General features: G+C 35.7%; 4 protein-coding genes across 6 annotated transcripts; 3 read left to right on the forward strand and 1 right to left on the reverse strand.

The window, feature by feature from the left end:
- The first annotated feature begins 3,237 nt into the window (after nucleotides 1–3,237).
- Nucleotides 3,238–4,464, forward strand: LOC17879918 (BTB/POZ and TAZ domain-containing protein 5). The gene is made up of 3 exons (XM_023778846.1): nucleotides 3,238–3,401; nucleotides 3,492–3,798; nucleotides 3,895–4,464. The coding sequence occupies exons 1-3, from the start codon at nucleotides 3,274–3,276 to the stop codon at nucleotides 4,339–4,341; spliced, it is 882 nt and encodes a 293-aa protein (XP_023634614.1). The 5' UTR covers nucleotides 3,238–3,273; the 3' UTR covers nucleotides 4,342–4,464.
- Nucleotides 4,465–6,345: 1,881 nt separating this feature from the next.
- Nucleotides 6,346–9,236, forward strand: LOC17879550 (ATP synthase subunit beta-1, mitochondrial). The gene is made up of 9 exons (XM_006282891.2): nucleotides 6,346–6,846; nucleotides 7,148–7,223; nucleotides 7,306–7,394; nucleotides 7,488–7,605; nucleotides 7,680–7,783; nucleotides 7,878–8,036; nucleotides 8,134–8,358; nucleotides 8,455–8,766; nucleotides 8,865–9,236. The coding sequence occupies exons 1-9, from the start codon at nucleotides 6,367–6,369 to the stop codon at nucleotides 8,976–8,978; spliced, it is 1,677 nt and encodes a 558-aa protein (XP_006282953.1). The 5' UTR covers nucleotides 6,346–6,366; the 3' UTR covers nucleotides 8,979–9,236.
- A 436-nt stretch (nucleotides 9,237–9,672) lies between these two features.
- LOC17880340 lies at nucleotides 9,673–11,367 on the reverse strand. Of its 3 annotated transcripts, none has more exons than XM_006284785.2 (5): nucleotides 11,197–11,367; nucleotides 10,437–10,541; nucleotides 10,270–10,342; nucleotides 10,110–10,175; nucleotides 9,673–10,025 (listed from the first exon to the last, which is right to left on the reverse strand). In XM_006284785.2, the coding sequence occupies exons 2-5, from the start codon at nucleotides 10,466–10,468 to the stop codon at nucleotides 9,930–9,932; spliced, it is 267 nt and encodes an 88-aa protein (XP_006284847.1). In that variant the 5' UTR covers nucleotides 10,469–10,541; nucleotides 11,197–11,367; the 3' UTR covers nucleotides 9,673–9,929. The 3 variants fall into 3 exon arrangements, with proteins under 3 accessions (XP_006284847.1, XP_023635017.1, XP_023635018.1); XM_023779249.1 differs by having other exon boundaries at nucleotides 11,192–11,367; XM_023779250.1 differs by lacking the exon at nucleotides 11,197–11,367 and adding an exon at nucleotides 10,709–11,069.
- Nucleotides 11,368–13,979: 2,612 nt separating this feature from the next.
- On the forward strand, nucleotides 13,980–17,773 carry LOC17877437 (BTB/POZ domain-containing protein NPY5). The gene is made up of 5 exons (XM_006282518.2): nucleotides 13,980–14,532; nucleotides 14,855–15,374; nucleotides 15,544–15,613; nucleotides 15,740–16,846; nucleotides 17,114–17,773. Exons 2-5 carry the CDS (start codon nucleotides 15,313–15,315, stop codon nucleotides 17,618–17,620), a joined length of 1,746 nt encoding a protein of 581 aa, XP_006282580.1. The 5' UTR covers nucleotides 13,980–14,532; nucleotides 14,855–15,312; the 3' UTR covers nucleotides 17,621–17,773.
- The last annotated feature ends 723 nt before the right edge of the window (nucleotides 17,774–18,496 follow it).

Raw genomic sequence — 18,496 nt, forward strand, 5'->3', positions numbered from 1 at the left:
GATATAAATAATTGGCGTTAAAAGTTAAAGTATAGAAATGACTATAACAAAACGTTCAAAACCAAATATATTTTCTTTTGTTCAAATGAAAAATGGAAATCTAATAAAATGATCCGTTGGAGAAGGAATAGAGTACAACAAAAAAATCAGCCACCTAACTCTTCCGATTTGTATCCGTTGTGTTAGCTGTGTGCACTGTTTGCAATTATACTAGTAACCATTAATGTTATCGACACTATTTTCATGTTTGATTGATTCACTATATATATAAGAATATGAGTAGTAAATAGTAGTAACAAAAAAAACAGATGAAGAAGAGTGTCTGTATATACATATACATCAGAGCTTATCCGAATTTAGTAAAAGAAGTCTCGAAACTCGTGTGAACTCTTAGTTCAATTCACGCTTTAGAGTCACTTCTATAATGAAACTGTTCATTTAATTGCTACACATAAAAATATTTATAAAAAATAAAAATAAAAATATTTTGTTTAATAAAAGAAACAGTATATGCATATATTTTATACTGTATAACATTTTCAATCGAACTATAACAGCTAAGAAGAAACCTTGCTAATAAAATTAATTAATTACATGCATGTTATTATGTTGTGTAATTGATTAGAATATAGGTAAGATGAAGAAGACAAGAAAGCAATTCCCATTTCGTTACAAACAACAACAAGAGGCTTCGCCATAATATTATTATTTATTATACATCTTCTCAGTTGCTGCACACAAACTATATTGGTCCTTCTTCTGTAAATAATTATTTTTCTGAATATAAATACACATTATCTTGTATAATCATTTTTTAAATTCCAGTCGTATGCCCAAAAAAAAAAAACCCAGTCATATGCATAATGTATTTTTTTTTTAAGTCTGTTAGTTGTTACAAGATAGAAAAGAAATTTTAGATAATTTTTTTATAAAAATTGGTCATATACAGAAAATATGCTAAAGTTGAAGATTTAATTCAAAGTTTAATAATGTTCAAGTGTTAAGCATATAAAGGTTATGACTAATAATAATGGGCCTAAAACTAATTATATGTAAGGTGAGACCTATCTTTAACGCAGCGTTTGGACAGGCCCATTAATACATGAGTGACCCATCTTTGAGCGATAGGCGATATAAACTAGGTAGCCCGTTCGACGAAATTGTGAGGTCCATGCTATATATATTTTGTTTTTTTTCTTCTCTCCTTTTGTCAATCAGTTATAATCGGAGTTCGTGGACCGTAGTAGTAATGTAAACAACAATTTTTGTCTGTAATGGTCAAAGTATATTAAATATTTCATCTCTTTTCGTTAAAATATGTTAGATGAAAAATGTGATTTTTGATATATATTAGTATATAGTTTTCCTTGATTTGTCATATTAGCACTAGAGAGAAAGTGCCCCATGAAGTATACGAAAAGACCAGCGTGCCAGCAACTCACACAGTCACACACACTCGTGACCAAGTATATATATATATATCGAAGAAAAGTGGCTGAGTCAGCGATTAATAATTACCTTATTTAATTACCGCTTTTCGTTTATTTTAATCGTACTTTTTCGAATTTATATGTTAAAATTGTTTTAGCTGTCGCAATAAGACTATGTTGTGACGTTCTTACACAACATAATAATCCCAACAAATGAAACAAAAAGAAGGTTATTATTACCCATCACATCATAACATATAGTATAATTACCTAATGACGTCGGTCTTTAAAATTGTTTAAATTTGTTATATAAAACACAGACGAGTAATAAGTTCGACATTTATTAAGCTGACTCCTTGTGTAGTAGGATACATGTGTCTTTATAAACACATAATACATGACTAGGATCCGACACTTTTAGTAGTACTGTATAATATAATACTACTATTAGTATATTAATCGAATCCTAAAATAATCAATGGTTATTACTTATTTTAATTGCGCTGACATCTAACGTGTTATTATTTATATTTGAAAGTTTGAGCGGTTCACTTCAACGTGTAACGATATATTCTAGTTCAATGGAGCAACCTTTTTCGTATTAGAAATTCAATATTTATCTTTTTCGTATATCTTCAACGTATTATATATGAAACATATATATATATTTTTTTTGCCATGTTTTGTTTTGTGAACCACTTGGAGCGTCCACCAACCCAAAATTGAAAATACGGCGGTTCAAACACGGTTTGCATTGTGTTCTTTTGTTGACTTTATATCATAAAGTCATGTGAATTAATTTCGTATTCGGACTATTAAAAAAGAATTAGCCATTTAAAAAAAAAAAACTACTCTATCCATTACTAAAATTATCATTGATCTTTGTTCAACATCTCTTATATTAGTTTTCTTTATCTATTCCATTTTATATAAGTTTGTATGAACTATGAACTCAATCACCAATCTATTGACAACCACATATTAAAAAAATATGTGAAACTATTTATTTTAAAAATGTATACTTTTCTCCAAATACGTCGTCGCCAACCACTAAACCAGTAGATAATCAAATAGATCTGGTCATCTGGATAGAAGCCAATATTTGATTATTCTTTTCCTTTTTAAGTTGTGTAAAAATACCTGGATATAAATGTAAACAGAGAAGGAAAAAACCAAAAAGAATATGCAAAAAAAAGAAAATGGGAAAACCAAAAATGGATAGAATTAAAAAGTTAGTGATTAGGAAACTCTGTCCGACGTGTATATGAATCAGCAACAAAGCAATAATAACAAAGTACTTATCTATTTGAAAACAATCCTATCTGTTACACAGTTCACATTCACAATATATCCAACAAACCAATTAATTAAAAACACAAAATCCTTCATTATATCCAATTACCATCAATATTATAAATAGTCTCCCGCTCGCTTCCTCTCTTCTTTTTCTTATTTTCCCCTTTCTTGAAAACACAACACGACCTCGTTTTCTTACATCCATGGAGAACATCTCACCGGAAAAAGTTGCACCACCAACACCGCCGCCGCCGCCGACTCCTCATCCGGTTAAATCAACGGATCTGTCTACGCGAAGGAGAAGCCAAAGCTTTGCTTCTAAAGCTACAAGAGATTCATGGGATCGCATGTTCGACGAAGCTCTTGGAGCTGATGTCTTGATTCATACCGATGGTGATGGTTTGGTTTACGCACATTCTAATGTCATCGTAAGTTCTCGAAAAGCATTTATTCAATCTTGTACTTGAAAAATATAAGTAACATTTTTGTTTTAATTATTATTATTGAATCTTAAAGCTTATCTGTTTAATTTTCATGTAATCAGGGAATGGCTTCAGATGTAATCAGAGGAATGATGAAAAAAGATAAGAGAAAACCTCATCGTAAATCTATCTCAATCCTCGGTGTTCCTCACGACGCAGTTCGAGTCTTCATTAGATTCTTATACTCATCTTGGTAATTTACCTTTCGACTTTCAATCCAAGAAAATGTGGAGATCTTAGGTTTATAACATTACTTATAATCTCTTTTGCTCTGTTTTTGCAGCTATGAGAAACAAGATATGGAAGATTTCGCAACGCATCTTCTTGTGTTGTCACATGTCTACGTGGTTCCGCATCTGAAACGAGTGTGCGAGACAGAATTTGAAAACAGTTTGCTCAACAAAGAGAATGTGGTTGATGTGTTTCAGCTAGCTCTTCTCTGTGATGCTCCTCGACTCGGTCTTCTCTGTCACAGATTGATTCTTAAGAACTTTGAAGAAGTTTCCACTTCTCAAGGATGGCAAGCAATGAAAGAGAGCCACCCTAGACTCCAAAAAGAGCTCTTACGCTCTGTCACTTACGAGCTTAATGTAATTACACCAAATCTTGAAACTTTCTTTACCCCAAAAGATAAAAAAAATTGTACTTTCAACAGTTTTCTGATGAGTTTCTTTTCAAATTTGCAGTGCTTGAAGCAAAGAAACAGGAAACAGAAAGAGATACAGACTTACACACAGTTGTATGATGCAATGGAGGCTTTTGTTCATATATGCAGAGATGGATGCAGAGAAATAGGTCCAACAAAGATCGAAACCCGGCACGTCTCTTGCGGATTTCAGGCGTGCAACGGTCTAGAGCAGCTATTGAAACATTTGGCGGGATGCAAACTAAGATCAATCCCTGGTGGTTGCAGCCGTTGCAAGAGAATGTGGCAGCTTCTTGAGCTTCATTCACGTATTTGCGTAGACTCGGAACAATGTAAAGTCCCTCTTTGCAGTAACTTCAAGGAGAGGATGAAGACACAGAGCAGGAAAGATGAGAAAAGATGGAAACTTCTAGTGAAGAATGTTTTGAGCACTAAGAGGATTGGAGGATCCCCATACTTTTTGCAGGCAATTGATGTTACTCTATGACATTATTTTATCGCTTATCGATACAAAATTGCATATTTTACACATGTATATAGGTTACAGATTCTTTGTAAAGATAGATCCGATATTCAAAATTCAGCGTCTGAAAACAACCTCACTTTCAAACCAGGTTTGGCTTGTGAGCACGCTGACCTAAAGGCACTCAAACACACAATCCTTTAATCTCTCGTTACCGAAAACAATTTTCAAGGAACAGAACATACCTTGTTATTTACATGATGAGTGGTCATTAGCTCATAGAGTTTACGCATCATCATCTCATGTTCAACCTGTTTAATGATCTCTGATATTTAATTACATGACAACAAGATCATTAAAAAAGAGTTCTAAGTATATACATCTACTACATCATGATGGTTGCTAATTAGCTATAGCGTTTTGGTCTTGGGAGAGACAATAGAATGAAGCACATTAGGGAAAAGAATTCGCGCAGAGACTAGAAAATTGTGATGTTTGATATACAGTGTTTTTAGAGTCTTTCACCCTTTCTTTTATGTCCATTTTGAGTCGTTTATCGTATTTTAGTCCGTCTTTCGTGTCTTTCGAGTCGTGTTTTGAGTCTTGAGCAGGGGATAAGCGGTTGGAGCAGAATTGACGCGTTTTGGACCAGTTTCGGGCAAGGAAGTGGAATTTTAGCTGATGCAGAACATGGACCGATCGGTCCATCACCCAGACCGATCGATCCGACCGGACGGACATTCCAGGAACAAAACGATCGATCGGTCCTCACTTACGATCGATCGATCCTATCACCCGGACAAGATCCGGCGCCTAAAGACCGATCGGTCCATCTGTTAGACCGATCGGTCCATTCCAATTTCGGTTTCCTTAACCGGAGTTAACTTCTATTTTCTTCTGTAATGGGTATTAAAACCCAAAAAGACCTGTTTTTCATGGTACGTTTTTCACAGCAGTTTTTCTGAGTTTAGTCTTGTAAGCAACATCTGGGATAGAGATTGATCCTCTTAGACAATTTGGAGAAGATTTCTAAACCTTTTTCTTATTCTAATCTATTGAATCATGTTTCCTTTAAAATCTATTTGCTTTGTTTCGATTGTTATGTCTGAGTAGTCTCTAAATTGGGTTTTAGGGTTTCAAGTAGGAGAATTCAATGATTTGATAGATTAGATGTCTTAGGGAATTCTTAATCATTAGGTTCTTCAATTTACATGTTCTCAATGCTAGAATAGGATTGATCACCCTGTTTTAGAACTTAGGCTTTTATGTGTTTCAGAGATGTTCGATAAAATGCCTGAATGAATGTAAATTGAGCATTGTATTTCTAACCTGCGAGAGTTGATGTTAGAACGCTTTGTGAACCAAATGAACCTGTTTGATAGTGCAAATTTGGCTAGGAAATTACAAATGAGAGTTTAGTAATTGAATAGTTGGATTTAGTGATTAATGTCTTGAGAGAGAGTTAGTCTAAACTTCTGTTCATGTTCAAGAACGGTTCTTCATGTCTGAATTCCTTATTGCTTTTATTTGTTATTCATTGATTCTCTGAAAATACCCTGCAGCCCAATGTCTTTAATTCATAAGTTTAAATCTCTCTTTTATTTGCATTTTTATTTACAAAACTGAAAACCAAACAAAAACCCTTTCCGCTTTAGCTACGAACGAGTCTCGCAAGTCTTTAGTGTACCATTGCTCCTTGTGATCGATCCCGCATATACTTTACTTCGGTTAAGTTATCGGGTCAAATACTCGAGTAATCAATGTTTAGAAAAAATACTTTCACCCAAAAAAAAATGTTTCGTGTTTGACATAATCAAACTTTGACCTCCCAAAATAAATTTACTAAAAAAGAAAAAGGCTCACTATGGATCCCAAAGGTCAAATCATCTTCTTTAACCTTTTCTTATTTTTGCATATATATATTTTTAGCAAGCCCAAATAAATAAGCCCAATATTTAAGCCCACCAAATGTTTGAGCTTTCGAGATTTCAGGTGCTCTCTATTTTTACCCTAGCTAGCATTTCCTCTTCCACACACACAACTCCACTCATGGCGTCTCGGAGAGTTTTATCATCGCTGCTCCGTTCATCTTCCGGTAGATCTGCTGCCAAATTAGGAAATCGAAACCCTAGGCTTCCTTCTCCTTCACCAGCTCGTCACGCCGCTCCATGTAGCTACCTTCTCGGCCGCGTCGCCGAGTACGCGACCGCTTCTCCGGCAAGCTCAGCTAAGGATGCGCCATCGTCTGCTCCTGCTAAGGATGAGGGCAAGAAGACCTATGATTACGGTGGTAAAGGTGCGATCGGGCGTGTTTGCCAGGTCATTGGTGCCATTGTCGATGTGAGATTCGAGGATCAGGAAGGATTGCCTCCAATCATGACATCTCTCGAGGTCCAGGATCACCCCACCAGGCTTGTCCTTGAGGTTTCTCATCATTTGGGTCAAAATGTCGTCAGGACCATTGCTATGGATGGTACTGAGGGTCTCGTCCGTGGAAGGAAGGTTCTCAACACTGGCGCTCCAATTACTGTAAGTGCCTTCTGTGCGTAGATCCCTCCATCTCGTTCGTTGATCCGTATTATCAGCCATTGTTAGGTGTAGATCTGTGGATTCGTTGATTGGATTTTGCCCACTCTTTGTTCGTATTTCCTTATCCTCAACGTTGACCTTAATACTGTTATCTTCAAAAGAGTATTCATTTCCGAGGAACACAATGTCCTGCTGGTTTTTGTTAATTTGGATGCCTAATCATTTCTTTGATACCTCCCCATCTGTAAAATGTGTACGTTGCAGTAACAAAAATATGACTTTTGGCTTGTTTTCACTTAAGGTCCCTGTTGGAAGAGCTACTCTAGGACGTATTATGAATGTTCTTGGAGAGCCCATTGACGAGAGAGGCGAAATTAGTAAGAAGTCTTAGCCACACACTTAATCAATGTCTCTCTTTCTGCAAACCTGTCGTGACAATATCTTCTTGCTCTTGCTCAGAGACCGACCATTACCTACCTATTCACAGAGATGCTCCAGCTTTGGTTGATCTAGCCACTGGGCAAGAGATCCTGGCCACTGGTATTAAGGTAGATACTGGACCCTAACTCCTCGTTGTATTCACAGGTCACATGTGTTGTCGTTCAATTTTTGAGGTGTTGACCTCCTTTCTTTCTTTCCAGGTTGTTGATCTCCTTGCTCCTTACCAAAGAGGAGGAAAGATTGGTCTCTTTGGCGGTGCTGGTGTTGGAAAAACTGTGCTTATCATGGAGCTGATCAATAATGTTGCCAAAGCTCATGGTCTGTATTGCATAAGTAGTTGTTATCCTATTAGTCGTTTCTATTTATTAATTGGTGTGTCTTCTTGTGAACAGGTGGTTTCTCTGTGTTTGCTGGGGTGGGAGAACGAACTCGTGAGGGCAATGACTTGTACAGAGAAATGATTGAGAGTGGTGTCATCAAGCTAGGCGAGAAGCAGGTTTTCATCTAAATGTGTTTAAGCTTCATCATTATTTTTGCGTACAGTTGGCATTGATTTTGTTGCTCCATTCTCTGTTTTCCTGTCTTAACAGTCTGAGAGCAAATGTGCTCTTGTGTACGGACAAATGAATGAGCCCCCGGGTGCTCGTGCCCGTGTTGGACTGACTGGTTTGACTGTTGCCGAGTATTTCCGTGATGCTGAAGGCCAAGATGTCTTGCTTTTCATTGACAACATTTTCCGTTTCACTCAGGTTAGCCTTGTTCGTTGCTGTGTCTATTACTCAACACTTATGTGCCATATATGTATGCATATGTTATGTATTTAATTCGGTATACTCTCTTGTGCAGGCCAACTCTGAAGTGTCTGCTTTGCTTGGACGTATCCCATCTGCTGTGGGTTACCAGCCAACTCTGGCTTCTGATCTCGGTGCTCTTCAAGAGCGAATTACAACCACCAAGAAAGGGTCTATCACCTCAGTCCAAGCCATCTATGTCCCTGCTGATGATTTGACAGATCCTGCTCCTGCCACAACTTTTGCTCACTTGGACGCCACAACCGTGTTGTCAAGACAGGTGTGAAGTTGTCTCTTCTAGATATTTATTTTTGAAGATTTCTTTGTAGTGCTCATAAAGCTGATACTTTTATGCTCATCTCTTTCCCATCTGAAGATTTCTGAGCTAGGTATCTATCCTGCTGTGGATCCTTTGGATTCGACATCCCGTATGCTCTCGCCTCACATATTGGGTGAGGAGCACTACAACACAGCTCGTGGTGTGCAGAAGGTGCTACAGAACTACAAGAATTTACAAGATATTATTGCCATTTTGGGAATGGATGAGCTAAGTGAAGATGACAAGTTGACTGTTGCCCGTGCCCGTAAGATCCAGAGATTCTTGAGTCAGCCTTTCCACGTTGCTGAAATCTTCACTGGTGCCCCTGGAAAATACGTCGATCTCAAGGAAAACATCAACAGTTTCCAGGTATATATATTGATTTTCTAAGTTCAGATGATGACTTCCTTCCTTGCTCCGTGATTATTCATTATATGTGTGCTTATATGAACTGTAAATTGTCGCAGGGTCTACTCGACGGTAAGTATGATGATCTTCCTGAACAATCATTTTACATGGTTGGTGGCATCGACGAGGTGGTGGCAAAGGCAGAGAAGATCTCCAAGGAATCAGCAGCTTAAGGGATTGATTTCATTTCTTTCATGTGCTTAATACTTCTCTTCTTCTTTTGTTGACAATAACGAAAAAAAACAAGAGCAATGCTTCAGGGCTGTTCTGCTGATGCATTGCTATCATTATGAGTGTGAGAAATAGTACGGAGAAAACAGATTCATTCGTCAGAGTTTTTGACTTGGAATAAAGGAGACAAGTGTTCATGTTTTCAATCTCGCCACATTTGTATTCAAGTTTTTTGAAGGAAAGTGATTTACAGTATTAAATGTTTTGCTGTTCAAAGTACTCAGGCTCAGTTGACAAGAAGTGATAGAAACTCAGTGTTGGATTCGCACTCTTTTATTCGTCTTCTGTATAATATCATATACCCTTATTTTATTCTTACAAAGTCGGAACCGCAAGGTTCTCTCTATAGAGTTGATTCCGATGTACAATCCCCTCATCAACTACAAAACAATGTGATTGAACTCAGAGAATGTGATTGATGTGTTTCAGCTATATGCTCCTCGTTTTGGTCTTCTCTGTCACAGAATGATTCTAAGGAAATTTGAAGTAGTTTCTACGTCTCAAGCATGGTAAGCAATGAAAAAGAGTTTTTTACGCTCAGTCACTAACGAGCTTATAACTTCAAGGATGAAGATGGAGACAGAGATGAGAAAAGATGGAAATTTTTAGTGAAGACTGTTTTGAGCACTAAGAGGATTGGAGGATCTACATACTTTTTGCAGGCAATTGATGTTTACTTTATGACATTATTTTATCGCTTATCGATACAAAATTGCATATTTATACATGTATATAGGTCACAGATTCTTTGTAAAGATAGATCCGATATTCAGAATTCAGTGTCTGAAAACAACCTCTCTTCCAAACCTAAGGTCCAATCTTTTAGCTCTTACAAGCCCATCCCAAACCGGCCCGGTCTATCCTGACAAGGAGAAATATAGAGAGTTTTCTCTTCAATGTTCTTCATCAGCAATAGTTAAAGTTGATAGAGAAGCTTCAACTGTTTCTCTTCCCTCCAACACATTTTGAGTTTGAGTTTCCTCCATTTTCTGCAAAACCAGATTTGCCTAGTAAGCACGCTGATACTTACACAATCCTTTAATCTCTCTTTACCGAAAAGTACCAGAACATACCTTGTTATTTAAACGATGAGTGGCCATTAGCTCATAGAGTTTACGCATCATCATCTCATGTTCAACCTGCAGACAAATATAAATTCACCGGTTTAATGATCCAGATCTTTAATTACATGACAACAGGCACATTAAAAAAGAGTTTCATAATTCATAATACCTCGAGTATTTGGAGTTCTTCTGACATGGTCTTATGAGCTTCTTTGAGTAACTCACTCTGCTTCTCCAAATGCCTTTTTGACAATAAAAAAAAGACGAATCAGTTAACAACACGTAATTAAATATACAGATTATGAGTGAACAAAGACACTGCATAATGATAATTACTTCAACAAAGCACCGGTATGTTGCGGGTCCATCCTCACAAATGATTGAGCTCTCCTGAAATCAGAATGCTGTTGATCTTGACCTCGTTGTGATCGTTTAGGTACTCTATAAAATTAAATCAAAAGTAAAATCCGATCAGTGACACAATAACTTATACCCACAATCTCCCTAACATCACAGTTTCATTATAATATTCCACAGTCAAGATAGACAACATCTGATCAGGGCGTAATCTGGACATGAAAAGAAGAGATTTGAATTCACTGCTTAACTATACAAGTAACTGTGTAAAGAAGAATCAGATAACAGTTGATCAAAAAGAAGACTCTCTACCGCCACAAAAAACGCATCTCTTGATGAATTTCAAAGGACGAAAAAACAAACACACGCAGAGGAAAAGATTAAAGAGACAGAGAAAAATCCAAATAGTTAGAGAACAAACAACAGGGACAAGACATAAAAGTTTCTTGTTTCGAAACAAAACAAAAAAGAAAAGTGGTTCTAGGAAAAGGAACACCTGACTTAGACAATTCATCGAGCACTTAGTGCGCAAAACCTAAAAACACTCTTCCATCACAATCCACCGATATCTTCAACACTTTGCAGATAATAAAGAACAAAACCCACTAATCATCTCATCGCAATTCAAGATTCTTCACCCTCAAAGTCCCAAATTCTAAACCCTAATTTATCCACGGATAAAAAAGGATACGAGAAATCTGAAAAGCAAATCTTATGAATTGGATCAAACAAACCTTACCTGAAAATAATCTATGTGGATCGTAGAACAATCGCTGTGCACGAGAGCGAAATCACACGAAGAAGAAGATCGATTTGGGGATTTCACTTTTTTAATTTTCTCGATTTTGAGAAAAAGGAGAGAAAATTGCCTCTTTTTATACCTCTCGCTCTCCACACACACTTGTTGCCGCCAAGAAGCAAAGCCTCTCTCACCGCCAGAAGATTCCTCTTTCCTTTTTTTTGGTTTTTTTTTACTATAAATGAATAAATATAAAAATGGAAATTTTTTAAAAAAATCACATAAATTTTTATTTTTTGGGTGCAATCCAAAAATATGTTTATGTACTTAGCATTAAGTATTTTGGTTTTTGACATGGGTTTCATTTTATTCTGAAACGAGCAAAAAAAGATGCTAATATGTTATTGGTGTTATTAGCCTCAGTGAATTGTTTGCATGCAAATGACATTCAAAACTTGATTTATAATTTTATACATTATGTAGTATTGTTGTCCTTGCCCATCAATTTTTTTATCAGCTCAGCATGCATATAGCATATTTGCATATTGGAATCCCATAACTTTCTCTGTTTGTCCGTATTTATTCTGTCATTTTCACACGATCGAAAGAGCAAGAAAAAAACAAAGCCAAAGTAATTTCCAATACAAAATGATGCTACATAGTAATATATTGTACACCTTTTTCTTGTAATGTCAACTTAAGCAATAGGAGAGGACCAGAGGAGAACTCAAAACCAATTAACACCAATATCGTGGAATTCGACTGATGACATGAAAACTAAAGTGGAGTTTGACAGCCTAAACCTTTTGATACACATATATATAAATATATACTAGACACTCGACAACACTAAAACAACGGTGTTAATTTACAATATCTTTACTATCACAGATGGTGCGGTTGAGAACAAAGTTAGTATCGAAAATGATTTACATGGATTACATATGAGTATGATCGATCACTTTAATACGAAATAATATAGAATACTAAGGAGATTTGGGAAAAGAGAAGAGATAAAGGCTGGCTGAAAAGGGGGATGCATGGACCATATGTTTTGGTGGTTCCCATAATCACACGAGTACTCTCGTCCATATTGTGTTATTAGGTAACATGTAGCTTTCGACTTTCCTATCCTCGTTCAATACTTTGGGAAATAAATTTCTGATAAGAATTTATGCTAGTTCTAATCATTACATTTGATCAACATTACTAGTATAAGAAATTACACAACCGAAGTAAATTATGATATAGGAGATCAAAGTTTGTAAGAAAAACCATACCCACTTGTATGTATTTGCGAAAAACAATTAGTGTATTAATTATATCGCTTATATTTCATTTTTCACATTGATTAAAACTATTGCATGCATATTGAAATAAACTATATTCCCTCCCGTCCCTCAGTTCCACATAGTATGATGTTTTATGGTTTTTTTTATTATTTCTCAAAAATTGATATTATAGATTAAAAAACTAAAAGTATATCTTTACTTTATATTTTTTAACACATAGCAGTTATCTAGTGGTTAAAAAATTTTATTTCTACAAAAAAACAATTATAACTTAATTCATAAACAAATACTTAATTGTATCTTATGTGTGGAAAACTAAATATCAATCTTTTTAAAACGAGAGAGTATAATATTTAAAACGTTTAAATCTTTAAATACACAAAAGTGCATATTAAGACTTAAAGAGAATCATCATTAGCTCTTGCCTCTTGTTCGTAATTCTGATTTGATATATTAGTTAATTTTGTGCAATTTGAAGTTTATGCCACTTGCTAAGCAAATCTTAGGCCATGTGGTTTGCTATAAATCACACGAATATTTCTTAGAAAATCCCTATGATTTTATCTATTAACTCTTGTACATTATATTTAGACTCAATATCAAGATTCGATCAAATGGTTTGCGACTATGCACTAAAGAAGACTCAACACAGCTTTTGTCGACATGTACATGTCAAAATTAAGACTATTGCAGTATTACTCACCATCTTAATATCTTAAAATTTTACTTGTCGACTGAAATATTCATGATTTTTTTTTTTATCATGCAACTATACATATTCATGATGACGTCGAAAGATTTACTTTAGCAAACCACCTTGCAAGTTTCAGAAGTAGTAGAATCGAATCTGATATCAAGGACAACAAACAAATAAAAATAAAGTAGAATTCGAAGAGGCAAATCTATGGGATAATGTGAATAGATTCGCGGGATGTATAAAAACCATGTGAAAGATGAAAGAGCAATGAATCGACTTGAATAACTTCTTAAGCTAGCCTTGCATTCATTGGATTCTTATTGGCTGCCCACATGCAATCGCAGCATTTGGCATCTAATCTTTAGTGTATTAATCTTTGAGGATCTACAAAATTAAAAACTTGGAAGTGAATCTAATCGAAAATATTTTCTGCAACAACCCAAAATGAAAACATATCTTTAGGTCCAAATAGGTTTCGAAACTCTTTTGACTTTATTATTTATCAATATACATGTTTGACTCACAATTTCACACGAGTATACTTGTATAAACTATGTTACAATGGTCCTATCGTATCATAAGTTTCACACAATGGGAGAAATTGGTTTTAGTTAAGGAAACTTACCAGAAGAGAATATGAAACTAAATAAATATTTTAAATAATTAGATAAGTTATATATAAAATTGTAAATAATGAAAAAAAAGCAGAGAGTAAAATAGAAAAAAGAAGGAAAAAGAGAGAGAGATAATGAAAAGGAAAGGAGAAAACATATCCTGAAAAGAAGGTAAGTTTGTCTGAAGAGAAGGGGGCACACCAAGTAAGTGCTTTGTCAGATTTCGCGTGCATTCTTCTTTCTTCTTCTCTCTTTCATTTCAGTCTTTGGCTCCTTCCTCTTCTTTTCTTTAATCTTCTCGATTTCATTGAAGAAAGCATCGATTTTTATAGCGAAAGGTCACTGTTTTATCGTCTAAAGTTAGAATCTTTTTATCTGGGTCGTGCTTAACTCGAAGAGACGAGGAAAAGGCTTCTCTGATTTTTTTTGTTTTTTTTTTGGTTCGTAGCGCATTTTGCGTTCTTGGGTTTAAAGTTGAAGAACAACAACAACAGCTCATTATACTTTTCATATTTTCTCATTTCTGTGTGGGGCTCTTTCTTTTGTACACACAGAGATAGAGATTGAGATTGAGATTGAGAGAGAGAGAGAGAGAGAGAGAGAGAAGAGCGAGATTATATAGCAATTAGATATTTCTTCTAGCTAGTGGTGTTGGCTCATGATTAAGAGAAGAAGCTTCAAAACAAAGAAAAAACTGAAACTTTTGGCTTCGGAGGAAGACTAAGAAGTAAAGGTATTATAAACTGTTCTTTTTTCTATTACAGTTGCAAATTTACAAGTGTTTTGTGTTCTTTTTGTATTGAAGTGTTGCAATTGAGGATAGGGCTTTGAAGAATTCGAATCGATTCTTGATGTAAAAAGAACTCTTTTTATATTTATTTATGTATAAAGTTTTAGTCCTGTTGTACCATAAACGACCTTCTCTGCCATTAATGTCAAGTTTTGTATTCGTTAGATTCTTTTTTAGCAAACATCCAAAAAAGATTTGATTCATCTTGTCTATTGAATAAGTGGCAATCTTCAATTTTCCTCTGTTTTTTCTTGATTCTTTGCAGGTTTTACTATTCTAAACGACGACGACACTTTTGCAATCACCACCACAAAAAGATTCAAGCTTTGGATTCGTCTGTCTCTAACAAAGTTTCTCACACAGTGGACGACTTAAAAAATAAGAGATAAAAAAAAGGGTTTCACGTGTTTCTGTGTTTGTGAATGTGTGAAGCACTTAGAAAACAGAGAAAAGAATTTGGTTATTAAAAAAAGGGTTTATCTCTGTGTATGTGTGTCAGTAAATTCGAGCTTTGAGTGGGTGTTTTGTGCATCTCTAAGTTTTTTATCTTTTCTATAATTATTTTTTCTCTTTTTCTTTATTCAATGTTCTCTTTGAGATGTGAGACTCCTCCATTAACATTGTTTCCTTAAGTCTCTGACTCGAGAAGCTTTTTTGGGAGAGTGAAAATACAGTCTTTAAGTCTTTTCTCTCTTGAGAGCTCTTCTATTAGATTATTTCATCATGAAGTTCATGAAACTTGGATCCAAACCTGATTCCTTTCAATCTGAAGGAGACAATGCTAGGTTTGTGTTTCAATCTTTACCTTTTCTCTTTTGGTTCTTGGTTATTACAATGTTAGTTTTGTCTGAAATTCAGTTTATAAATTGTAAATGTCAACAAAATAGTTTCGCTTTTAGATCTTGTTATTTGTTTATCCTGACAATTTACTTTGTTGATCTTTGGTTCTTAAAGGTATGTAGCAAGTGAGTTAGCAACAGATGTTATTGTCATCATTGGGGATGTCAAATTCTATCTTCACAAGGTAAAACACTTATAATATTAAACTCTTGCCTAATAGAGAAAGATTCAATGTTTTGTGTATCCTATATTCTCAATATGTAACTTTGACTGATCAATTTTTTCATGTTATCTGTTTTGATACTTTCAGTTTCCGTTGCTGTCCAAAAGCGCAAGGCTGCAGAAGCTAATCACAACATCATCATCATCGTCATCAAATGAAGATGATCAGATTCATCATCATGAAGATGAGATTGAAATAACAGATATTCCTGGTGGTCCTGCTTCATTTGAGATCTGTGCTAAATTCTGTTATGGCATGACAGTTACTCTAAACGCTTACAACGTAGTCGCTGCTCGCTGCGCCGCTGAGTTTCTTGAAATGTATGAAACCGTAGAAAAAGGGAATCTTGTTTACAAGATTGAAGTTTTCTTGAACTCGAGCATACTCCAAAGCTGGAAAGATTCGATCATCGTGCTTCAGACCACGAGAGCTCTGTCTCCATACTCTGAAGAGCTGAAGCTAACCGGGCGTTGTCTCGACTCTATCGCCTCTAGAGCTTCGATTGATACATCTAAAGTCGAGTGGTCTTATACTTACAGCAAGAAGAAGAATCTTGACAATGGAATGAGGAAACCGCAGGCAGTTCCTAGAGATTGGTGGGTTGAGGATCTTTGTGATCTTCATATCGATTTGTATAAACGAGCAATCGCTACAATCGAAGCAAGAGGGAACGTTTCAGCAGATGTTATTGGAGAAGCATTGCACGCGTATGCAATTAGAAGGATTCCTGGATTCAGCAAAAGCAGTTCTGTACAGATCACTGACTTTGCAAAGTACAGAGCTTTGGCTGATTCGATCATTGAGCTGATTCCTGATGAGAAACGCAGTGTTTCTTCGAGTTTCTTGACTAAGTTATTGCGAGCTTCGATCTTCCTTGGTTGTGACGAAGTAACCGGGTTAAAGAACAGGGTCGGCGAGAGGTTAGATGAGGCGAATTTGGGTGATGTTTTGCTCTATGATGTTGAGTTGATGCACAGCTTAGTTGAGGTTTTCTTGAAATCCCGTGACCCGAGAGAGGATGATTTAACCGCGAAAGCATCAGTTGCAAAACTTGTTGATGGTTATTTAGCTGAAAAATCGAGGGATTCAGATAACTTGCCTCTTCAGAAGTTCCTCTCACTCGCGGATATGGTCTCGAGCTTCCCGAGACAGTCTCATGACGGAGTTTATCGCGCAATCGACATGTTTCTTAAGGTAAAAGAACCAACTCTGTCTAAACATAGTTTCATACAGTGATCTTACTAGCAATGCCTAATCCAGTCTTTTGGTCTGCATTCCTTGTACATTTTTTGCTATCAACTATTGGTTCAGACTTTTCGTCAGTTTATTTGCTTTTTAGCTCGGTTTTAAGATAACAGCTTCGTAGAAGTTTGAACGCATCTAATAAGAGATTTGTGTAAAATCAAGATTTGGTGAAGTTACTAATCAAGATTCTGCTTCCCTGATATTATCTCTGATCAGGAACATCCGGAGATGAACAAGAGCGAGAAGAAGAGAATCTGCAGGCTAATGGACTGTAGGAAGCTATCAGCAGAAGCATGCGCACACGCAGTTCAAAACGAGCGATTACCAATGCGTGTGGTGGTGCAAGTGCTCTTCTTTGAACAAGTAAGAGCCAACAACAACGGTTCGTCATCTACAGGAAACAGTACGCCAGAGATAATTCCGGCTTCAAGATCGACAAACACTACTGATCAAGAAGACACAGAGTGTTGGGACACAGAGGATATCAAAGCTTTGAGAGGTGAATTAGCAAATCTAAGACTCGCAAAGAACCAACAAGAGAACAACAATAACAACAAAGGTAAACTGATGAAAGGAGGAGGGCTGGGAGTTTCAAGAGTGTTCTCGAAGCTTTGGTCTGGTAAAGAGAGAAGTGGAGAAATGATGAGTAGCTCAGGGACTTCGAGTCCTGGTTCTATTAATGATGACTCAAAGTCTTCTTCTTCCACAAGCAAGAAACATTAGTAGGAGAAGAAGCAAGAAGTAAGAAAGAAGATGAATTAGGTTTGCTAAAAAAAATGTTCATCCAGTCACTAACTTATTTGCTCTTTCTCAGATGTTACCATTTTCTTCCCTTTGTGATGTTCTTCCTTAGTAGGTTACGTCTTTTTCTGTTTTTTTTTACTTTTGTTGTCACTTTAAAATGGAAGTGTTTTAAAAATGGAAATGGTTCTTGAAATAATAATAAAAAGGAGAATTTAGATCTAAAATCTCTTAAAAGTTAAACATAGTGTTGACTATATTACAATATCAGATATGTAACTTGTTGATGAACAAAGCCACAAATTTTCAAAATTAATTTAATAATAGACAATTAAAAAAGGAATAGAAACCAAAATAATTTTTGGCAAGGCTCAAGTCGACTTTATTTTTGGACTTGCGTACGGACAATTATCCAGATTTATGGACTGAGGCCCAAGTCGTTATGTTGAACTCTCGTAAGACATTTTTTCTGCATATAAAACCTATATTGTACGTAAGAAAACTAAAATAACGATCGCATTAACAAAATAAAATAAAAATCGAATTAAAAACTAAAATAAATTAAATCTTTTTTATATTTTGGTCAGACATTATCTATTTGGAAGCTCCTTTGGAAGCTCCTTAAAATATTTAGATAAATGACAAAAAGCAGAAAAAAAAAAAAAAAAATAAAGAACAAAAAGCAGGAGGACGCTTTTTTAAAACCGTCGTTTAGTTAAAGTGAGAAGAGAAGAGAAGTGAACAAGTTTGGTCCTGAGTAAATCCCATAATTTTAGACCGACACAGCAAATATTTTACTTTTAATTTGACTTACCACCACCGTCATTGTGCTTAAAATCTTCTTCGTCGTTTCCTTTT

Source organism: Capsella rubella, unplaced genomic scaffold, assembly GCF_000375325.1.
Source record: "Capsella rubella cultivar Monte Gargano unplaced genomic scaffold, Caprub1_0 scaffold_7, whole genome shotgun sequence".
Lineage (NCBI taxonomy): Eukaryota > Viridiplantae > Streptophyta > Magnoliopsida > Brassicales > Brassicaceae > Capsella > Capsella rubella.